The sequence below is a fragment of the Melozone crissalis genome, unplaced genomic scaffold, assembly GCF_028551555.1.
Source record: "Melozone crissalis strain CALT ecotype California unplaced genomic scaffold, PUWL_Pcris_2 ptg000016l_1, whole genome shotgun sequence".
NCBI lineage: Eukaryota > Metazoa > Chordata > Aves > Passeriformes > Passerellidae > Melozone > Melozone crissalis.
In genome coordinates, this window is record NW_026535794.1 from 17,712,577 (window position 1) to 17,736,518 (window position 23,942).

The 23,942-nt window shown below is 40.0% G+C and overlaps 1 protein-coding gene across 1 annotated transcript in view; it reads right to left on the minus strand.

The window, feature by feature from the left end:
* Window positions 1-23,942, minus strand: part of GPR158 (G protein-coupled receptor 158) — a 190,858-nt gene that overhangs the window by 43,039 nt on the left and 123,877 nt on the right. The window contains exon 6 of the mRNA XM_054273612.1: window positions 10,384-10,493. Coding sequence (XP_054129587.1) covers window positions 10,384-10,493 — 110 coding nt within the window. The remainder of the gene's footprint in view (window positions 1-10,383; window positions 10,494-23,942) is intronic.

Genomic DNA, 23,942 nt, shown 5'->3' on the forward strand with positions numbered 1-23,942 from the left:
AAGAAATGCTGAAAAACATCTACGACAAAGATACAGCAACAAGGCAAAACCTGTGAAACCCTGGTTGCCAATACCTGACATTTTTTAGAACAGAATGGTGAAAATAAGAACAGGTGCACTAGTGAGGACTGGTACCAGTCAGAGAGGTTTAATGGTTGTATAAAAAGGCAGGCAAGGAGAAACAAAAAGCTTAGTAAGGTTTGTGGTCACGGGAGTGGCTTCCACTTCCCAACAGCTCTGTGCCAGCCAGTGCTTGCAGCACAGCCTGCTGAGAGCAGGGGCTCCCCACCAGCAGCCCTGCACCCACACAGAACTGTAACCTCCCCATGGCACAGCTGGGAGCAACAGCCAGCATCTCCCCAAAAGCCCAGCAAGGGGGAGAAGGATTTTCTGCTCAAGAAGATCCAGAAGAAGAGCAGACATTGCTGTAGCAGAGCCAAGAGCAGAACATGGCTCCACCAGGAGAGCTGTGTTGCCCTGAACCACCAGAGCACAGCACTGCTGATGGCTGGGAAGAGGCTCAGAGACCCCTGAGTAATAGAGCTTGGCATGAGAACTCCCAGCTAACTTAATTCACACATTGGAAAGAGGCACTCAAAATTTTACACTGATTATTACAGCTAGGATTTTTAGATTTGCCAGAAACAAGAGGCTCCAGCTTGAACCATATGCAGTAAATGCAAGTATGAACAGAGGCTCACAGTGTGCACAGGGAGGAAGCAGGACTCAGGAACATCCAAAACCTGTCCTGTGCTGTAATACTCTAGAGCAGAAAAACTGTTTTAATTTTTAATACATTTTTTTTTGGTAGTGAATATTAAGTAAAATGTTACAGAATAGCTCTAAAAGGAATAGCTTAATACTTACAATTGAATTAATACTGAAGCATTCTACAGGACCTACTGTGTATGCATTCCCAAGTTTCAAGCAGTCAAGTCAACATTATCTTGGTCTTTCCAGCTCAGATCATGGATCTGATATATTGCATGTAAAATTCTTAGAGTATCTAGTGCCTCTTCCAGAAAAGCGTCTATGAGGATAACTCACCAATGTGCAGTACAATGCTAAATGAGCAAAATGAGCTTTACCCCTGTGTTACATGGCTTTGCAAGGGTTCCTCAGGGTGAGAGAGATAGACGAGAATCTTGCTTCATGATCAGAAGGCTGGATTTATTAATTTATGATATATAATACATTATGACTGTACTAAAAGGAATAGAGAGAAAAGTTTAGAAACTGCTCAGCTAAGAATAGCACAGGAATCTAAAAACAAGAGAGCTCTCTGTGAATCTGTCCCAGAGAGCTTGGTCCTGTGATTGGCCCTTAATCGTAAACATGGAACATGAGCCAATCACAGGTGCACCTGTTGCATTCCACAGCAGCAGATAACCATTGTTTACATTCTCCTTCTGGGGCCTCAGCTTCCCAGAAGAGGGAAAAATCCCAAAGAAAGGATTTTTATGAAAATATGTCTGTGACACGCCTGTGCATGTTACAGCAGAGCAACACAGCATTTTATGTCACCAGTGGTTGGTTGCCACTGATCAGATACTCAATTCTTCAAGAACATAATGGCAATTTTTTGCCGCCACAGAAATCCAGAAAAGAGCAACTAATATGTGAGAATATTGGTTAAGGGAGTGCTTTCCCCAGTACTTAAGATCTACATGAGAATAAATGATCAGGAATAATGAATGTCAAAGCAGCTGGTGCAGTCCAACAAACAGTACCACTATCTGTCATTTCAGTCTATAAATATGCTTCATATCCTAGTAGATCTATACTAGAAAGAATGTTTTTTTTAATTGCATGTTTGTAAAATAAAGGCCAAGTATTGGACTAACTACTAAATTATACAGTTTGATCAGTTGTATAACATAGACCATTGTATTTTTCTATTGAAACTCCTGCCATTTGTAGTAGTACTTAACCACAGAATCTTCCAAGAGAGGAATCAGTCTAGAACTGAAAGCAGCACAAAAAATTCTCATTGCACCTCTAATCTATTTGGGTTTTTTGATAGCTAAACACCCTTGTGAGGAAAATGTATGCCAGATTGCTCATTTGAGTTTCTCTGGCTCTGGTGTCCATTAAACCTCAGTCCAATAGATTAAAGAGTCCTTTGTGACTACTTTTCCTTTCCCTGCTCATTTACACACCACAGAAGAAGTCATCTCTCAATCTTCTTGTGGATCTAAAAACCAGATTAGCTTCCACAGTATCAAGAATTTTCCCACCTCTCCAAAACTTTCTGAACCACAACTACCTATTGTGTGCCTCCTTCAAAAATGAATCTCAAGAATGGAACATACTGCATTTATATGACTTTCAAAGATGTTGTCTCCTGTTGTAAAACCAATTCCCTACTGATTAACCTCCTATTCTTCATAATTTTTTGCCTTTAAATAGATCCTAGTTATAATTTGCCTTTTGGCTTCACTCAGATGCATCTCTTTGACTCAGACAATCACACCATGGACATGGCAGAGACGTTTAATGCTTTCACTGCCTCTGTCTGCAACACTGATGATGGCTAAGAGGGTCCCAGTGCCCTGAGCTGCAGAACCATGGCTGTGAGAATGAAAAACTCCCAGCTGGCTCTGAAATTCTACAGGATCTGTTGTTCTAGCTGGATCCCTCTAAGTCTATGGGGCCTGATGGGATTCATCCAAGGACACTCAAAGAGCTGGATCATTCATTGCAAGGCCTCTTGTAATGCTTTTTGAACAGTCTTAGGAATCTGGGGAGGTCCCAGTTGATTGGAAGATGGCTAATGTCATCCCAAAGTCCCAAAAAGGATGACCACAGAAACTGCAGGCCTTTTAGTAGCTCTTCAGTGACTGGTAGAATTCAGGAGAAGATTATTCTGCAAGTTATTGAAAGACACCTGAAGGACAGCACTGTCATGGGTCAGAGCCAACACGGCTTCATGAGGGGAAAATCCTGCTTGTCAAACCTAACTTCCTTTTATGAAAAGGTAACTCACCTAGTTGATCAAGGAAAGACAGTTGATATAATCTTTCTGGACTTCAGTAAAGCTTTCAATGCTGTCTCTCACAGAGCCCTTCTGCACAAGATGTCCAGCTCACAGCTGGATAAACACATCATGTGATGGGTGAGCAGCTGGCTCCTGGATCTGAGACTGAGAGGAGACAGCATTACAACTTCCCTGTGAGGGAAGAGGAGGGGCAGAAACTGATCTCTGTTTATATATATTTTATATATATATATATAACATTAACTATTCTATCTCTAACATTAACTATTCTATCTCTTCTCTGCAGTGACCAGAGACAGGATCCAAGGGAATAGCCTGAGTTTGAGTCAGGGAGGTTTAGGCTGGATATTAGGAAAACCTTCTTTACCCAGAGGTGGTTGGGTGCTGGAACAGCATCTCCAGGCCAGTGGTGATGGCACCAAGCCTGTCTATGCTCAAAAAGGGTTTGGACAATGCTTCAGGCTCAGGTGGGATTCCTGGGTGGGGCAGGAGTTGGACTTAGATGAATCTTGTGGATCCCTTCCAACTCAAGATATTCTATGCAATTCTATGATTCTAGTAAGAAATACTTTTCATTACTAGACTTTCTGAAACAGAATTTACTACTTCACCAAGCTTCATTATCCACAAATTTTGTGAGTGATCATTTTGTTCTTGGTAGTTCATTGCAACTGAAAATGCTAAATAGTATCAGGCTTACTCCTGATCCTTCCCAGTAGCCCACCAGAAGCCTCCTCTCCAGTCATGGTTCTTCACCTACAATCAGTGGATGTGATCTGCAAATCTCTGCTTCCACTGTGATCAGCCTGTCTGTGAGTCACATCCTTCACACCCTCATCCCTCTCCTCCACAAATAGCTGTAACTCAAGTGTTGTAGTGTAATGCCTGGATTTTCTTTTATGCAATAATTCCACCCAGTAGAGATACCTTGTTCCACTGACAATTCCATCCTTCCCATGTAATGAGAAAAACCAGTCTGTAGAGCTGTTATGACAGGCATTGCAAACACATGCACAAATGCACATCTACCTGGAAGGTATTGCCTCACAGCACAGAGTTTTGCTACCTGAGGAGGTCCTGGACTTCGATATCCTTGGAAAGGACAGATTCTAGTTCCAGCTCTGAAGCCCTTCTGCTATCATGTTAACCTAATGTGCAAAACCAGTCCTTTCTCACAGTATCTGCCAAGGTGCTCTTGCATGCCATCAAAAGACATCTGAGAGGTCTTGTGATACCTGTGGATCATTACAAAGTGCCTTCCAACACACTGCTGGGTTTTTTCTAATCATGATAGTAATGTAATTGAATATTAAAACACCAGATAATTTCTTTATTTTCTCTTTGAACTTTCCTAGCCAAACTCAGTCTGCTATGATATAGCAGAATGTTTGCTGCATTAAGGTGATTAAAACACCAGCCCATGGAACTGTACAGCTGTATCTACAGTAATTTATACAAATTAAATATTAATAGGAATATGTATGAGAATATTTTCCAGGATCCCAGTGCCCTATTAATCTTAAACACATTCTATGCTGATGATTTTCTTGCTTTAAGATAATATTTATTAGTCCCACTTATACATGGTGCTCTATCAAAATTAATTCTACACTGTTTTTTAACAGCTGTGCTCTACATTTTCATAGTTTATACATAAGAAAGTAGATATTTTATTCATAAATATGAAACTGAACCATTATACTGTCTAGTTAAGGCTAGTTATTGCATGAGAATGGCAGGGATAGAAAAGAGGGAAATAGGATTTTAATAATGTAGGTTTTATTGAGGAAAAAAAACACAGCACAACAATATGACTCATTTAATCTAGAAGAACTGCAACAATAAGAATTTAATCTTGAATGTGCACCATGCAAGAATGCTATATGGAGTTTACTGTCTAAAGCTCTGTTTTGTTGTATACCATAAAAACAAGTAAACAAAGTAGCAAAGGTTTGCAGCAGGCATGAGGCATGAATTATACTCATGAAATTAATTAATTAGGTTAAGGCATGCTAACAAGAAAACAGATTTTTCCATGACTGGTCTAATTAGTGAAACTTCATTCCTTATGGACTCCTACTGTACGAGCAGACACTTTTCCAGCAAGCTCAGCTTCCTCCCCCCCTAACCTGCATCCCCCAGCTTTTCACTCTGTACCTAGCCCCTAAAATCCTCGTTTCTCTGCTATTTTCTCCAGCAGCCAGGCCTGAGGCACAGTGTGGGAGCCACCAGCACAGTGTGTGAGCCACCAGCACAGTGTGCCCACCGACCACCCAGGGCAGACCAGCCAAAGAAGGACCTGCTGGTGCTGTGGCTTTCAGCCTCTGCTCTGTGGGAGCATGCGTAAGGTCTGTTTTCTGCCCCAAAACTGTTTTTCACAAAGCTTCACAGGACTCATTTCATACAACATCAGGTGCCAAAACATGCCACTTCTAGGGAAGAGACAGACAAATGGCTGGAATAGTTATAGAAAGCCCCTACAGTGTAAAAACCTCTACAGCTTGGCCAAACCACTTCTTTTCCTGTATTGCAAATACACTGAGATCCTGTGCGTCAAGTTGAAGCAGTAAAAACCCAAGCAATGGCAATTCAACACGGCAGCATCAGACCAGCGCTCTGTACGCTCCATTTCTGCAACAATAACATCTGCCTTGAAAATTACTTTTCCTCCTTTTGTTTCATGTGAGATAACAACTACAGAAATCACAATGGACCACATCCAGTGGCAAAATACAACAGTGAATGCATCTGTCTAAAGGCATTTCACTCTCACCTTCCACAGGAAAAAAGGATAATTCAATAGGAAGTAAATAGTCCACTTTTTTTGAGTGCTTAACCAACCGAGCAAGGAGGGCCTGACTCATTTCAAAAAATCAGGGTGGTTCAACACTACAGACCATGCTCATCTCACTTTGCTTGCCAATTTAAGCTGAGTTACACAATAACCACTTATCCCAGACAAAACTTCTCTCTGCACTGCTTCATCCCTAGTGTCCCATTTCATGGAACCAATGGGTAGTGGTGTATTGGCACTATGGAAGTGTCACCCACTGGCCTGTGAAATATTGGCCATGCAATAATCCAGCCATACAGGTTCCACCTGCCAGATAAGTGACCATACTTCTGCCCCTTTCTGCACCACATTCCCACCAGACACTTTTAGCCAAGGTCATCTGTATCCTCTTTCCCAGCCCTAGCTGACCTAGGGGAGGTCATATATCCACGTGTTGTGGTTAGGAATGGCATTCCCAAATTCAGTGCAAGACCCCAGACCACATGCTGCTTGCTCACTTCCCTCCACCTCCCCCCGTGGCAGGATGAAGAGAAGAAATTGAAGTACAAAAGGGTAAAGATGACAGGATAAGAACGATTTAGCAAAACAGCAATGAAATAGGAAAAGAAACAGCAACAACAAGCAATACTAACACCAGAGTTACAAGTTAGGCAAACAATTCACTGGTGAGTGGTCCCCATGTGCCACCCACCCTCCACCCTTGGTCCCCCCTGCACGTGGTGTGAGGTGATATCCAATAACCCCGGGTTCCTGGCTGGAACAGGATGCCATGTCCTCACCACTGATGCTTCAAGAAGCAAACTGACACCTTTGGGTTCTCTGCTGGCATGAGTCTCCTCTTCAGTAAGATATGGAATCACAACCCAGACAACCACAGAATCATTGAATTGTTTACACTGGAAAAGACCCTTAAGATCATAACAATAAATCTAACACTGCCAAATTAGCCACAAATCCATATCCCCCACCAAAACATGCCTCTAAACACCTGCACACAACCCACACTGCTTTTCTACTCCTTTCTTTACCACCTCCAAAACCTGTAGGAAGGTCCACTACTTGCTCCAACTGTACCAGATGGCAAAGCACAGCAGTATAATCTTAGCACAGCATTTAGATGAAATGCAGAATTGCATCATAGTGTTAACATCTTGTTCTCCCACTAGCACTCCCTCCCACCATCACTGCTACAAAAAAGTGGGGATTATGTCATTGTCATATTTCTCATACCCGAAACATCACCTTCCCCACACCTTCTCATTCTCCTCATTTTCCCACTCTCCTTTCTTTCTCTTACTAATATCAGAAATGGAGATTCCCATAAACTAGAGACCCCATTCCTGTGTTTCCTTTTCCTAAGATATCTGAAAGCTAACCTATGTATACACACACAAGTGCATACATATGTCTATATGTATTTGTCTATATGTCTTTGTTTAATTCTTATGCTTCAGTCCAGAATTAAGGATTCTGTATTAATCCTGACACAAAGGTGACAGAAGTTCACAAAATATTAAAAATAATGAGATAACCTGTTCATAAAACACAGGGCTAGAAAGAGGACACAGAGAGTCTTTAGTTACAGAAATATACGGAAAGGTGCAACATCAGCTCCTTTAAACCCAAAAGGTTAAATTTGAAACATTATTATTTCTTGAGAAAATTATTTTGAAAAATTCATTGTTAAGGAGAGTATTGTATTTTAAGTTCATAGCTCTTCAGCTAGATTTCTTAATTTAAGCTCATTTCCATGCCCCTATCCTTCCACCCCCACAAACATCAGCTCGTTATTTTAAAAATGCACAGTGAATAAGAAAGAGGCAATTAAGGATGAGGCGCTTTAGAAATTGGCTGTGACAGGTGTTCAAAGAATGAATCGGTACATCACTTCTCTGTTCTTTTACTCTTCCTTAAGCATCTGCTTTTGACTTCTTTTCTGATTTCCCCTTGATGCTTGACCTCAACAAAACCTCTAAGACCTCCTTAGGAAGTGAGGAGCTACAGGAAAATTTAAAAAGCTACAAAAACCCCAGGCGTGTCCAGTGACTCCTGCCTGGCCTTGGTTAACCTGCACACTCCAATGCTTCTCAAAGCATCTCATTTGATGAGAGCTACAGCATTAGACTTTCTCATTATCATTAACAGCTACCTTTACACAATATTGGTTTTCCCATTTAACTCAGAAAAATCACAAGTTCCTTTCTGGCAATTGGTTCTTCCCCCAGGCAGGACACAGCCTAGCTGCAGGAGGGAACCTGTGCTTGTCAGGAGTATCAGTGCTGCCTGCAATAAGCCATTCCTCAGCCTTGTAAGAGCTGTGGATTGAATTAGATCTGCCAAAATTTTCTATTAACATCACATTGTTCCTAACAGCATAACTGCTGTGAACGTGTGTAATAAAATATATATCTAACTTGACTCAGTCTTTTGCAAGGCACACTCCGGGACTGAGATATTCAAAACCAGAAAAGACCGCAATATCACTAATGTAGGAAAGGAATGGTCAGGATGTCTGGGTGGAAAACAAAAGATAGACTCCTAGACAAAGTAAATGTAGATTAACATACTAAATAGGTTTTTCCCTCTTTGTGTTACACAAAGAAATACAGAATTATTCAGAAGGGTAGCCAGTGCTCACAGCAGGGTTAACAGTGAATCCAGACCAGGTTGCTCAGGGCTTTATCCAGTTGGGTCTTGAAAACCTCAGAGTATGGAAATTCATAACCTCATGAGCAGCCAGCTGCACTGCTTAATCAATCACATAACTTTCCTCATATAACATTGACCCTGATATTCATTCATATTGTATAAAGTTGAAATCTCCCTTTTCCATTTGTCAGTGCCTTTTGTTCTCCTGCTACACACTGCTGTAAAGAACCCAGCTTCCTCCAGAACCTCCCTGTAGGTGCTGGAAAACTCATGTTAGGTCCCTCCAATGCTACATTTTCTTCATGCTGAACAAGCCCTGCTATCTCCACCTCACTTTGCAGGATCACTGCTCCAAGCTCTGACCATTTTGATGGCCTTTCAATGAACTCATCTAAGTTTGCTGACATCTGGACACATCATTGCAGATATGGTCTGAGTAAAGGAGAATTATCACTTCCCTCAGCCTTCAGGCCACTGTCCCATTGATAAAGTCCAGTCTGCTGCTATCCTTACTTGCTTTGTGATGACCAGGGATGAGCATGTAGTGCATTCTTGGCTTCTTATTAAATTTTGTCTTGTTTGCTGACCCTGTCAGCAGAGGCGCCAAGTAACAACAGACAGCTGAATGGGCAAAGCAGAAGACTTTCTGCCCAATTTTGCAGCCTATCCTCAACCAATATGAATGGAAGATCAACTGTCCTGTCAGGATAGCTGCTTCCTCCCATCATGTACAATCATATAGAGAACCTGTTAGGAGAGCAGAACTGCAGTGACAACATGAGCCACCCACAGCCTCAGGCTTCTTATCTGTCTGAGCTATAGATAACAAAGCATCCAAGCAAAGCCACCAGCTCCCTCTTCGCTACTGCTCTACTTGTTTTACTTTTTTCATCAGAAATTGTTCATCCCAGAAAATACTATGGGGGTGTGGGATTTTCTTGGTCATTTTCAATGCAAATATGTGGCCAGACACAGCATTTTACATTTGCAGTTCACTAGCCTAAGTGTACACTTGTAATCAGGGACCCAAATTAAAGGGAGCTGCAAGAAGGAGCTCTGTTTTAATGGGAAAACAGGGGTTTCCACCTAAAATGTGACAAGTCAATAATGCATCACGAAACACAAGGTATTTTTAGTTCTCATTCAGTTTACGAGCATAATATCAAGCCTCTTCTAACATGCCAACACAGTAATAAAACTAAAATAAAAAAGATAAGTGACCATACTTCACCCAATATGTTTGAGTATGAATATACTGCTTATCTCTTTGCTTGAATAAAGATACTTACAGAATGTATCAGTAATTGTTTTCATTAAAGTTTAAAGAGAGACTTTATCCAGCATCACAGAAAAGGATTCAATTTTTAAGGGGACTGTAGAAGTGGGAATTTAAGTTGGGCCTCTAAATCTTAAATCTTTGAGTCACATGTGAATGCGCTGCCAACCCTATGGAACCCAGATCTGCCTCATATTTTGCTGACAGGTGCAGATGTTTGTGAGTGTGCAGCTTGTCTGCTATGATTGCCTGAAGAAAACACAGTAAGTACACACAACATAGTCTGTTGCTTTACCCACCATTGCTGTGACTAAACACTCCAAAAGCATCTCTCTATGAACACTTCACGGGGAAACTTTTGAACACTCTATGAATACTTCTGTATTTTTTATATTCAAGGAAAACACACTCACCTCCCGTGAAAAGGGGTTCTTGCAAAATTTAACAGTTAATGTATATATATTTTTCATCAAATCCTGTCAGCATCCATAGCTCTCAACTCAGATTAGTAGCATATAATTTGAGCAGGAAAATTGAGGAGAAATACACGGTGGGTTTAAAATCAGAAATGGCACTTGTTTATGATAATATTTGCAGCTCTTCCATCTAAGTACCCACACAGATTGCACATACTCCCACAGAGATGGAAATTAATATGTGAAATACCTGTGCAGCTTGAGTGTCACAGTTCCATAAACAGTAGCAAAGCCCAGAAGACGAACCCATCTTAGGAGAACACAGCGAAATATACTTGGCTCAAAATACAAAATGACAACCTATAGAACAGAAAGATAGAGAGAGCTTCAGTACTGCTTTCATGAGAAAGTAGTTCTTCATTCAAATGCAGAATAGTTGCAAAACAGGACAGCAGACACATTTCAGCTCGTACTGCTGTATATTTAGATTTTCTAGTAAAGCATCGGGACGATCAGATCAACCAGCTGGCACAGTTCTGGGCACCAACTCCTTTTGAAGGGAGCTGGCAAAAGCCCTGTGACAGACTGTGAAGTGACAACACTTTTAAATGCAATTTCACTGACTTTTCTTAACTGAGTGAAAACATCTACCCAGAGAGGAGGATAGAATAGAAAAGGACTTTTTCCTTGAGCAATTCAAATAATATGCAGCTGGTTTAATTCTGGTTTGATAGGCTGTATTTACTAGGTTACACTTCAAAGTCACTCCTAATAAACCTAGCAAAATGATAGCTGCTCATTTATCCCTGCCAAACTAAAAATGATTGCACTGACCTCTTTTTATCCAAAATATAAAATATTTAATGACATACTTAACTCTTTCTTCCCCCTATATTTCACCTAAGCTATATCAAATCTCCCTATACATCACCACTTTCTTAAGGAAAATAACCCTTTTGCTCGCCTATGCATTTCTCTGACCACAATAAAAAAATGTCCTACCAGCCTTTTGCCCTGTCTGCCAAGGACCATGCACAAGAACAATACTCCATAAGCAGTAAAAGAAAGCTACTTCTGTAGGTATAGTGCATATAGAAGCTTCACTATCAAGTAAAACACTTCTCTAAAACCGAGTTGCTCAGTAAACTCAGTCACAGTCTGAATCAGGAGTCCATTTTTTCTCATTCCAGCAGACATTGTCCCTGGTGTCCTGAGGGTTGATCCCACATTTCTTCTCACTCATCTGGTCCCACCAGGAGCCTGCTGTCCCAGGGATTTGTTGGAAAACTGCCCCTACCCCACACGTAGACCCTGCTTAGTCCAGCAAACTTAGATCCCATGCATTCAATGTGTCAGACCAGAACCTGGTAAAACAACCCAATGCACCATAGTAAAAATTAATTAGGTAATCCTGGTCTAGAGAATGCAAGCACTGAAACATTTCAGGCCATCTGTCAGAGCTTCATTTACAGTCAGTACATTCTGGCAGCAGAGATAGTATTGTGCCTACTGGCTGCCACATATTATTTTCCTAAGTAAATGTTCTTCTGCGTGGGAATTCAAGTTCAGGATATTGGCCAAAAGCCCAGGACTACATCCTTTGGGTGACATAGACTTCTTTAGAAGAGTGGGGGCACAAATGGCAGATGTGGGCTGAGAGAGATGGAAGCTGCTGTGCTTCACTGGAATGCTTTTTTATGCAGCAGAATCAAACTATTCCTTTAAAAAATATGATTTGCTGAATCAAACTGTGCTGCAAAATTTAATCTGGTTTTTTTCACTGTTATTGGACTGACAGAGAATCACCAAATATACTGAGTTATAAGGGACCCACAAAGATCATCAAGTCCAACTCCTTGATGCATAGGACACCCCAAGAAACACACCATGTGCCTGAGATATTGTCCAAATGCTTCTTGAACTCAGGCTAGTGCTGCAACCACTGCCCTGGGGAGCCTGTTCCACTGCCCAACCACCCTTTGGGTGAAAAACTTTACCCTGATTTGACATGCTTCAATGTAGACATTTTCTGGAAATCTGAGAAATCCTCCTTGGAGGAAAAGCAGCAGCTTTTCCCCTTGGAAAATCAGCTGGAAAACCAAAATGCATCCACATATGCATGACCATGCTTGGACAAACAGAGCATCCAGCAAAAAGTTTCTCAGAAAGACCTGAATGGCAGCAATGACCTCTTATCCTAATATACAGTTTTATAGATTAGGACAGTTGCAGAACCTGAGCAAGGTCTGTAGCAGTAATTTGTCTCCTGAGGTTTGCTGGGGGGTAGAAAACACCATGTTTCATCTTTGATTCTTCCAAACAGGAAAATCAATGTCAAAAAAAGACTGGCATACAGAGACTCTGAACATTTCAAAGTTGATTTGAAAGCAGAATTTTTCAGATAATTGAAATGGGAAGGTCTGAAAACTCTCCAGGCATAGAATTTTCTGAACAAGGGCAACAGCTCTCTTTGCCATGCAATCTGACACAGCAATTTCATCTGCTGCTGCTTGTTGAAACATTAACTGTCTAGAAAATCTCATTGATTTGCATTGAATCATTTGTATGAGCAGCTGAGGCATTTGGCTGGATATCAACCAAGAAATCACCACTTCAAACGCAGCCTGGTGTGAGCTGGCGTCACAGCTCACCATGAAAGCTGCAGAGGCAAGGCTCTGTTGGAGAAAACTGTTCTCATTTTCCCATTTGAAACAGACACATTTTAACTGCTCCTTCACCCCGTGGTGAAGGATACTGCAGATCTAAGACTTCAGCCAAGCTTGAGTCTCTTTTGGATCTTCCTGTGTTCATATGATGGAGAATTGTAAGAGTGCCTTCACAAGGGCCAGTGTCCCTTCCTATTCCTGCACATGTTCTGTCATGGACCCAGGCTTTGAAGAGTCAGAATTACTATATTTATATTTTGCTTTCTTCTTAGGCATTGCAGAAGGCTATTCTAAGCATATGTCATTCCCATTCCCATCAGGGCTCACCAGGATGTTCAGATGACTTCCCTCTCCAAGCTCTTGTCAGAATTACATCTCCTATAAGCACCATGAATTTTAGAGGCACAATTTTTAAAAGGAAAAATCTTTAATGGACTGGAGCCAATGGGCTACAGAAACAGTGCCTTGGAAGCCTTGCTCAATTTTCCAATGCAAGTGGAATACAATTCTTGCAAAGAACCTGGTTCAAAGTATGACTGCTGCACTCCAACTCTCACTCTCCCTAGCACAAAAAAAAAAAAAAATCCAGAAAAAAACCCAACAAAATAAAACAAAAAACAAAATACAACAAAAAAACAACCAACCAAAAAACCCAAAATCCAAAAAAACCAACAACTAAACCAAACGAAGCCAAAAAAAGGAGGAACATAACACAGAGAAGTCTTGGGTTTGTTTCGTATCAGCCTCTTCTACCTTATCAAAATCCCCATTCCTTACTGTTATCCCCAGAGCTAAGTCTTCTTCAAATGACAAATGTGCAGCAAAAGGTTGCTGAGCTGCAAGTGAGGAGCTTAGGATGAGCACCAGATTCACTCACACATCCACGCTGCTCTCAGCAGAACAAGGGAATCCCTCAGTTCTAAAAGACTACCCTGCCCACCAAAAATCTGACAATATTTCATCTTCTCTTTTTGCATTTACAATGCAATAGACCACGATCTTCTTAAAAATGCTGGGAGGTTTTGCTGATGGATGGAATAAGACATCTTTACTGTACATAAAGAAATGTGTTATCCGCAGTTTTGCCAGCTCCTGGCATCCACTTAAATACTAGACATCAGTTTCTGCTACTTAAAGAGATCTGGGGAAAATTATTTGGAAATCAGAAGAGGACAAGCCAAACAGTGGCTGCTCATGTCCCAGTTACTGCAGCTGTGCGTGAGACTTCCTGAACTGTGACTCGTCTTTGTCATTTGGACAAATGCGTTTGGATGTTTGCTTTTCAACTCAGCGTGGTTTAAGCCATTACTGTCCTTGCCAAAACATTGTTCCAGTAGTCACGCTACCACTTGTGGAGTCAGAGATGAAAAGACTTCCTAAGGTCACCAGCTAACTGTCAAGTGTGTTTAGAGCTGGGGAATTACGGACACGGAAGAGGGGCTTAGCCTGCTGACACAGCGATCAGCCAGCTCAGTTATTCATCTGACATGATGAACAGACACACACACACTCTAAAGACAACAGCTGAGGTCAATAAAAGCACCTCACACATCACAGCAAATTTTCCTTATTGGGATAGGTAGGAAAGTAAAAGTGCAAAGAGAACTAACACAGAACAACTGAACATTCAAAAACATTACAGAGTTTGTCCACACAAAAATAAAAAAGGGAATTAATGAGTTTTATAGGCTCAGTGCCATTGCTTCTTAGAAGATAAACAGCATTTTAAAAGATTCTTAAAAAAAAAACAACAAAAACCAACCTTTATTACATAGTGAGCATATTACATAATAGTGAGCAAAACTGTGCATCTCAAAATGCTCTTTTGTCTTTCAGGTTAACTTTACTGTGCACATTAAAAGATGGTTAATTCTGCACTTCACCTTGGCACCAGATCCAGGCAAAAACACTTTAATACTGTGCCCTTCCCCAAGGTGCAGTGACTGGGATTCAGTCTGCCTAAATCAAACATTAATGTCTTCTTACACTGTTTTAGGAGGTCTAGTAAATCAGGCCTACTAATGCAAGTCCCACAGATAACCCAGGGATAAAAACAAGTACCTTGAGAAAGTTCAGCTTCAGCTACTTGGACAGGAGCTTGGCCTAAAGGCTTCAAGTACATATTTCCATTGACTGGAAATGCACTACAGCATTAATTTAGGGAATTTGCTTCACTATATGTCACTTAATAACCTGCATTAGGAGGAATAAGCCAAGCACTTTATAGCCGGCTGTAACAATTTTGTAATGTATTTAAGACAAGTAATTTTTACTGTAATTCTTAAGCCATAGAAGTCCCAATTAGATCAAAAACTCATCTTCCTCTACAATCATCAAATTGCTATGCTTCATATTGAGAGGAAATGGGCAACAGCATAATGTCTCAACAGACCAGAAGCCAAAGTGATAAAAAAATACATGTATTGCCAGTGCTAAAAATCTTAAAACTAAACAGGAATAAAATTGAGCAGGACCTTAACTCCAAAAACCCCTAAGTGTTCAAAATGTTTAAACTCTTCTTTGGTTTTTTTTGCCCGTGGTTGTAGAATCATACTAAGGTTTAGATTGGAATGGACCTTCAATCTAGTTCCTAGTGCTGTGGACAGAGATGTTATCCACGTTATATTGATGGAAATGAAATTCAGAGCTTAGAATTTGAGTACCAACATCATCTGCTCATGGATCTGAGGTGCAAGTCACCCACTTTAGACAAAAATAATGCAAAATTAATTTTGTTTTTCTGATTTGCAAATAATCAAATTCATCTTAAAATTGTGCTCACTTAAACCAAAGAACTTTTCAGGAAACTATATATTTTTTAAATTGAACTTCAGAATTTTCTGCAAGTACTCTGCACAGTTCAATGCAGGACAAGCCATACAAGATAATGCCTTTTGGGCTAATTCCATTAACAAGCATCTAGGAGATACTGTGAAGAGATCCATATGATCTGTTCCACTGCCCAACGCCATCTGTCCTTGCCTGACTGCAACAGCTGTCCAGGGCTGTCTCTAGGCAATTCTGCCATGCAACAAGCCATCAGACACTTCCTCTCAGTGTCCTGCCGTGCTCAGGGACGGGCAGCCTTCCTCCTTCTGCCAATTTTCAGCAGTTTCTTCCAACACATCAAATATCCTCCAGGGTACATCAAATCACCTATTAATGCCTCAGTCCTAACACTGAGAAGGGATTTCCTGCAGCAGAGATGCTGTTTGCAATGTTAGATAAGCTTGCCATCCAAACTGATAACAGTCTGGCACTACACTTGCTAGAAAAGGGCCCAGTCCCCTCTCTGTGGGCACAGAGCCATCTCAACAGATGGGATGAGTGAAGGCATTCATGAGCCTGTGCACACTCTGGGCACCACTGCTGCAAACATGACTCACAGCTCGGATCATCTGCTTCAATATTAGCGAGGGCACAGCTCCTTACCCAGCCCTGGGCCAGCCACAAACATTGCCAGTGCAGCTACACACAACATCTTAGAGGCAGGATAACAGTGAATATACACTTAGCCTAATCATGTAAGAACATTTCCTTCCATTCCCATCCCATTTTTTTAAACCACGTGTGCTTTTTAAGACGTTACATCTTACTATAATAGGCCTGTGAGCACACAGTACCATCAAGCCCTGCTATCCTTGCAAATCTCACCATTTTAAAGCAGAGCTGCATGGATCATTAGCTCAAATGCCTCTGTAAAGCACACATTTGCTGCACAAAGCCACAATAACTATTCAGTAGGTTTTATTCCTGCCTCTGAATTGGAACTGAATCAACCTCCCAGTACACAGCACTGGAAGCACTTAGTTTCTGGGGGCAATGCATTTCAGATAAGATGTATGACAAGCAAAATCCTTGCAGCCATTTCAGTAAGATCTTCTGGGTTTCTTCATAAAAGATGACAAATTTTTCCTCATCACCCACACAAAGTCCAGCTTGAAATTCTGCCTACTGAAATCCTTTTTTTCCTCCCACTATATTTTCAGCTGTAGATATTGGTCTTTCTTTCATTGCCTATTGTATAATATCTATTAATACATATTAAACCCCTGTCTGTGTTTCAGCAAAGACATGTCTTGCCTGAAAAGTCTTTTAGAAGACCATGACCCAGTATAAGCACATAACTACCAGCCCCAGTGTAAAATAAAAGGGCAGGCTCTAGAACTTCATTCATCAGAATGTTCTGCTATCACTAGGTTTTATTACACTTTGGATTCATCTCCATCAGGCAGTAACAACAGATCTCTAAAGTTCTTTACAGAATACGTAATTTACAGTGGGGCTCATTTAGCCCCCTGAGAGATTTGACAGGAGATTAAGCAAACAGAACCTTCAAGATCATTGGTTTGACAAAAGACTGCATACTTAGAATGTCTTTTTACAGATATATCTTCAATTATCTTCCCTCTTTTTTTTTCCTTCCAGTGTTCATAAGGGAAATCTCAATTAATTATTGACAAGACAACCTCAATAGGTTATTTTGAGAAATATAAACATCCATGTGACTTCCAAGATGTTGTCATGTATTTCCTCCAATTTAAAGAGAAAAAGTGATATGCCACAGATCCTACCAGCTCTGGAAATATTCATTTATAAATGACTTGAACACACAGCCTGAAAATGCACTAAAATAAATTCTAGCCTTTGCTTAAGCCTTACTAATGATTCGGCTTCACTGTTCCTATTTCCTTTGGCCTAATGAATAATATTCTAAAATCAAATAATAAAAAATTAACATGTAATCCACAAAGGCTTTAAAAGAGAGATGCTTGCAGTCTGTAGACAGATCTGATCACAACAAATAAATGTTTATGCCCAACAAGGCCCACACAGCAGAGAAGAGCAATCCAAGACGTTTTCCTAATACAGGATAAAACTGTCACAAAACAATTCATTAGCTTATGAGAGACATCAATGGATGCCCTGTCTGAACTGGTTATAAATGCTAAGGTTGAAGGGTACTCCAAGTGTCAACTCACAACCAACAGGAGAAAAGAGATACAAAGAAAGACAACGCACCAGGTCTACACCCTCTCTGGGGAAAAACAAAGCATAAAAACAAGTATTACCAAGGGGACTAGACCTCTACCCCAGACTGCTGTGGGAACCCTCTGAGGAACTGAGGAGAAACAGAAATCACCTTGAAACACTGGATTATCATGTATGTTCTCTGCGTCTATTTCCACAGAGATCATGCTTGGCTTTTCAGTGTAATAGCATAAAGTATTTAACTTCAGCTGCAAACTTCTCAAATACAAGGAGAGATTTCAATGGTCCTGGCCCAGGGAGTGGTGATGAACAGGTAAAATATGATCATTTGGGAAGTATGAGGTCTCCCAGTCTAAGGGGCTACAGGCACTGAGGTGCCGGAGGTGGAAAGCCCAGTAGCTTAGGGGCAAATGTTTGTCCAAGAAAGGGGTCTTCTTGACCACTGCTGGTTATTGGATGCTTCTGTAGAAGCAGAACAAGTCAGGGATAAGGTCTGAGGCTCAGAAGTTCCACTGAGACCATGCCTAAGTGTAGCACAATGAGCAAATTACCTAATACTGAAAAATCCAGGCTGAAAAGAAATCTATTCATTTTAATCATGTCCCATATAAGGCAGAAGAGAAAATAAAGTCTGCGTTGCACACCAGGCTTTCCCTGTTCTCACTCAAATGTACTTCTAACTCACCAGTACCATAAAGCAAAAGAAGCAAATAAATGCTTTTTAGGGAGTCCAAAAAGTAATGAGCTTGATTGGCCCAAGTGACCTTCTTACCCATCTGCGCTGATGTGCCAGCTATTTCTGTGTCTTTGGCAGATGTCTATCCCTCACACATATGTTTGCTGACAGCCTCACAGTCTTTAATACAGTTACCCTAAAAGCAGCCTGAACAGCCTCAGAAGTCAGGACTGAGGATTTGAGAGTTGGCTCATCTCAGCAATTCAGACACTTGAACTGGCGAGAGGTGGACTTGGCTGGATGTCTGAAGTTCCCACTGAAATCAAGACACTGCCTCAGAAAGTATAAAATGTGTTTAAAGAAGATTAAAAAAGATCCTTCAAAAACAACAATAACTGTTGTATTTGAAAATGTAAATCCTACCAGAATCTACCTAGCTAATTGTGTACAGAACAAAATGCTTTTCCTGACCCATGGAGGTCACCAGCCACAGCCTGAAAGTACAAAATTAATGCAGAGTAAGTGATCTGACTTTAGAGATGCTTAGGGGCTGGTAAAAGTGACTGAGCTGTTGACTTCACTGAAAAGCAACTACTCAAATATTTTAAAAATATCTGTCTTCTGAAAGAGTGCTAAGAGCAGTGGATGCTAAGAGCACTGATGCTCTGCACTCCTTCATTTGCTGTTTTTAAACTCATTCAATTACTTTCAGTTAAATACTGAAAGATACATGAAAATGTGGATTTCCTGATCAAGCAACTGGCCAGGTTTTAAGTGAAGATTATTAAATGTAATCTGCCAGCAGCAACTAAAATCAGAGATGAGCAGATGGGGCATTCAGGGTTCCAGGCTCACGCACACTAAAGCTGAGAAGAGAAGCACAAGTGAAATACAGAGGAGAAGCTGAGCTCCTTAATCATTCAAAGCTTCTATTTTCATAGTTTGTATTACATTCAAAACACATAATTCAAAATTAATAGAAATAATTTCATCAGGATGCTTTATCTCAGCAATGTATAGGCACACCAAAAATTGTTCACGCTGACGCAAAATTTAAAAGTGGAAATTCAAAGGAAGCTGTAAAGTGAAAATATCTTCTAAAATACTTGCTTCTTCTGCCAGTTAACTTTTATAATCCAATTGCTTCTTTCGTTTGTTCAGATACATTTTCTTCCATGTGACACACCACTTGGATAAATCACAACAGCCAACTGAATGTCCTAGTTTACCTACTTCATATGTGAAAAAAATCCCCTTAACTTACTTACTGGGTTCATTATGTTCCTCTTTTCTTAAAAGAAACGTGACAACCAAAGAGGAAGAAAGAGAAACATTTTACCAAACTGAACCGTATCTAATGAAAAAACCCTGACATCTCTTCAGCCCATTCATTTGCCAAAACATTGACACATTTTAATAATAGTTTTAAGGATATCTATTCTCATTATATTATTAAAATCAAGGAAAACCTAACAATTAATTTTAAGACCACATCTGTGATTTTAGGAAAAAGGAATCCTTAAAAAACATAATGGTAAACTAGTCTATATTAAAATAAATCTTGCAAGAGTTGCAGCTAAATCAAGACATAATAGATTAAATTATTCAGAGCAATTTGTCAAGTATACTTAAAGCAAGACACAGGTCATAAAACAGACTCACAAAGACTTTTATATCTTGTTACACTATAGATGAAATCCCTACAAATATACAGTGTAAGGTGGGGAGGGGGATGTTGAGTGTTTCCAAAAAGTGACTCTAACCTGGGGAAAAGAAAACATGCAGTTTTTAGAGTTCCAAAAATACTTATCTCCTTGTCTTAATGTAACAAAGCCAGAGAAGTATTTAACACAAACTTAGGGGAAAAAAGCTATATCTGATGGTTTAGGTTCTTCAGAAACATCTCCTTCCTTGCTGCACAGGCTCTCCCTGAACTACATGTTTGCAGGTTCACGAGTCAAGGTAGGAACTTTATTGACATCAACTATTGAGATGGTTATTTGGAAAAGGCAATGGGGACAGACCAGGACTTTGAAATACCCTGCTAAACCAGAGCAAAGAGCAGGACAGAACTGTCTGCTATCTTCCTCAGGATAATTTTTGTTGGTATTTATTTTGACAACAAGCAATTTAGAAAAACTCTCTCCACTAAAATACCAGCCGGACATCTCAATCCAGCCGGTGCTGATTAGTTTACTGCAGACATCTCTGCTGGAACTATTGACTTTTCATTTTCAGCTTGTGCACCTGAAGCAACAACAGCAGTGGGCACAAGGCAGAGACCACAGCGTGACCAGCCTCCAGAAGTGCTGGGAACACTCCAGCTCCTAATGTTCCCTAACGAAGGCTGGATGTCTGTCTGATAAATCTGCTTTAGGTAAACTGAAGCTACCGGTAATTGGATGAATTGCAAAAATGAGTGACATACTCTGCTGGCATGATCTACATTAATCTTCAATCTACACTAATCATATCAAGCAAATTATGTTATTAACATAATTAATTCATTATGGGTAATTAATGAAGTCCAGAAGAAGCCAGCCACATCTGCAAACTCAAAATTTACTCCACAGTAGAAACTATGGAAATAGCAATGGAACACTATTTTTCTTCCCAGAAGGAAGACATACTCATAGTTCTTAAATCACATGGATATGAACATTTTTACCTTCCAAAAGAATTGTCTGGACAGTTTGCTTGGCTAAGAGGGCCAGAGTGCTCATACTTTTTTTGGTCTAGTCAAAAGAGAAAAAAATGTTTAATAGAAATCTATGCACGAAAAGCATTTATACAGTGTTGAGAAGACACTGAAAAATTATTATAACTGAGAATTAAAACAAATTTAGCAAAATAATTTTTTAATTCAAGATTGTCAGGTTCTTCTGTCATTCTTTTCAGTCAAATATGCCACCCAGGTGGTTTTTAAAAACACCATAAAATTAATCACATGCTTGTATAAATACTTGAATACATATACACTTTAATACAGAAATAGATTTGGTGCATTTGTTGTGATCTCTTTTTTGCCTGTAAAATCATTATTCCCTTTCAAAAGTTAGTTACTTTTCATGCACACTGATTTAAAGTGCATGGATTCCAAAGTAGCATAATTTGAGTGTATCTGTGCCAATATTTTCTGCTTTATGAAAAGCAACACAGATCAGTATCAGTCTCCTGCAATCCTAAGCAGCCCTGAAATACACTTTATTGCAGAACAATTCACAGGGCATCTCCATGAGCCACAAAATACTCCTTCACACAGCATGTGAGAAAGTCTTACTCTCTGGATTCACTCTCCTCACCACATTCAAAGAGGGTGTTTTGATATTATAATCCAGCTATTTCTATTGGGACTAGGAATCTGGGGCAGATGTTCTACACTTGAGCCAGAGGAGACAAATGAATCACTAAATTCCAAGACAGCCCAAGCTCCCTCTGTGTTCAATGGGGAGCACTGTAGGCAGAGGCCAAACCACCTCATCCTTCTACAGGCACCTGAGTGCTGTCCTCCAGAGGTGCCTACTTCCCTCCACAGGCTAAAGGCAGCCTATGGTTAAATGTGATGTTCAGAGTTAAAATTTATTTTAAAAAATAGTAATAATAATAATTTTTTAAAATCCCTGCACTGCAAATAACCACTCCAAAGTTTTACTCAGACTTTTCAGTACTCCCTCTTTCTCAAGTGCAGGCAGAACTCAGTAACCTGTCAGACCATGTAAAGCCCATCCATCAACTCTGATATACTAGAGAAGAGAACAAGCTGGAAAAACCTTCAGAACTATTTAGCCCAATTTACTATTTATTGCTATTTTAAGCTGGGTGTCTCAAAGGAAGAAAAGAACTTTAGAACATTGAACTGATTTGGAATGAAATGGACCTAGAACAAAAATTATACTTCATGGACTTTAAGGCAACTCTTGAAAAACGCAGAAACACAGAAATAAGATGGTATAGAAAGTAATAGAGACATTAGTACATTGAGGGCCATGTTCTTAATGGACAGGTGACATTTCCATTGCAGAAGAAAAATTAAAAAGTCCTAAAACAGAAATCACTGATCTCAAGATTAGGCATACAAGCTGCCATGGAACAATCTCAAGCAATGTATCAGCACCACAGCTGGATGGACTGAGAGGAGCTTGAGAAGAACTATTCATTACAGACCTCAGAGGAATATTTCTTTAAGAGTTTGAGAACAACATACTCGACTCTGAAAGAGCAGTCTTCAAAAGCTTCAACACGTGTAGGTGGCAACCAACGAAACAGAACAACTCAGAACAGAAATCTCCCCTTGGAAACACTGCATGGAAGGGGAAAGTAGGAGAGATGAATCTTGAAGCAGATTTTCAGGAAGTTGAGTGTAGACTCAAAAAACTTTAAGGAGTCTGTGGAGGTCACTGCACAGTTATCAGAAGTCTGAAGTACAACGATGTAGGAAAGAGAGGAATAAGGGTGCACAATGTGAAATTATTAACTGGGAGAAACTAAGGGTAGTAATTTATCCTCCTCTTGGAAACAAAGCTTCATGACACCTCCACGATATGGCTGCTCTCATGACCTGAACAATCGGCACCAGTAAAATCCCTTAGGAATAACAGGAACATCTCCAAATATTGCATTTTCATATTGCCTTTTCTAGCCTTTGCATACATTCATGTTTTCCAGAAAACTGCATTATCAAATGCACTTATTGATGAATTCTTAATTGTTTGACATGGGCAATTTCTTTTTCAAAAAGAAAGAGACACCACAAAAACATTTAAGATATAAGGTTGCATTAGACAAGCATATATTTGATATTTAATGTCTTTTCCAGTTATCATTAAAAACTTGATTAATTTTCCTCACATGGTATCAAATCTTTTCAGCACCTAAAAATCTGAGGTCAGACAGAACAACCCTAGGATTTCTAGTTTGTTTTGCTGCATTATGCTGCCTCTATAACTTAGGGTTAGTTTAATGTGATTGTAACTGCCATTTATTTAAAACATGAACATTATAAAGAAATTAATTTTGAATAAGGAAAAAAACATCAGAGGAGCAATTTTTTTACAATTTTGAAAATTCAGTCGGATGAGACAAAATAACACACCTGTCTGCAGTGCAACAATTAGCAGGTTTCTGAGGAAAGCTCTTGACAGTGAATGATTTAACCTGGAGAACAACCAAATTCAAGCTATGTTTTCTCAGTGACACCAGTTGAGGCCCATATGCCACTTTCTGCTCATACCTAAAAATAACTTAACCATTCCCTGAAGCAGTTACAAAGGCAGGTCACTCCATTTTAACCAATACATAATCTAACCAATGGGTACAACACCTTCCCTACTGCTCTGTAGTTGGATTAACATTTGTGCTTACATCCATTTACTGCTGCTTAATGGAGCAATGTGAAATGGAACAGGATCAGCACAAGAGGCTGAACACCTCCCATGCTATGGCATCCTAGAGACAAATCAGTAAAACTTTCTTCAA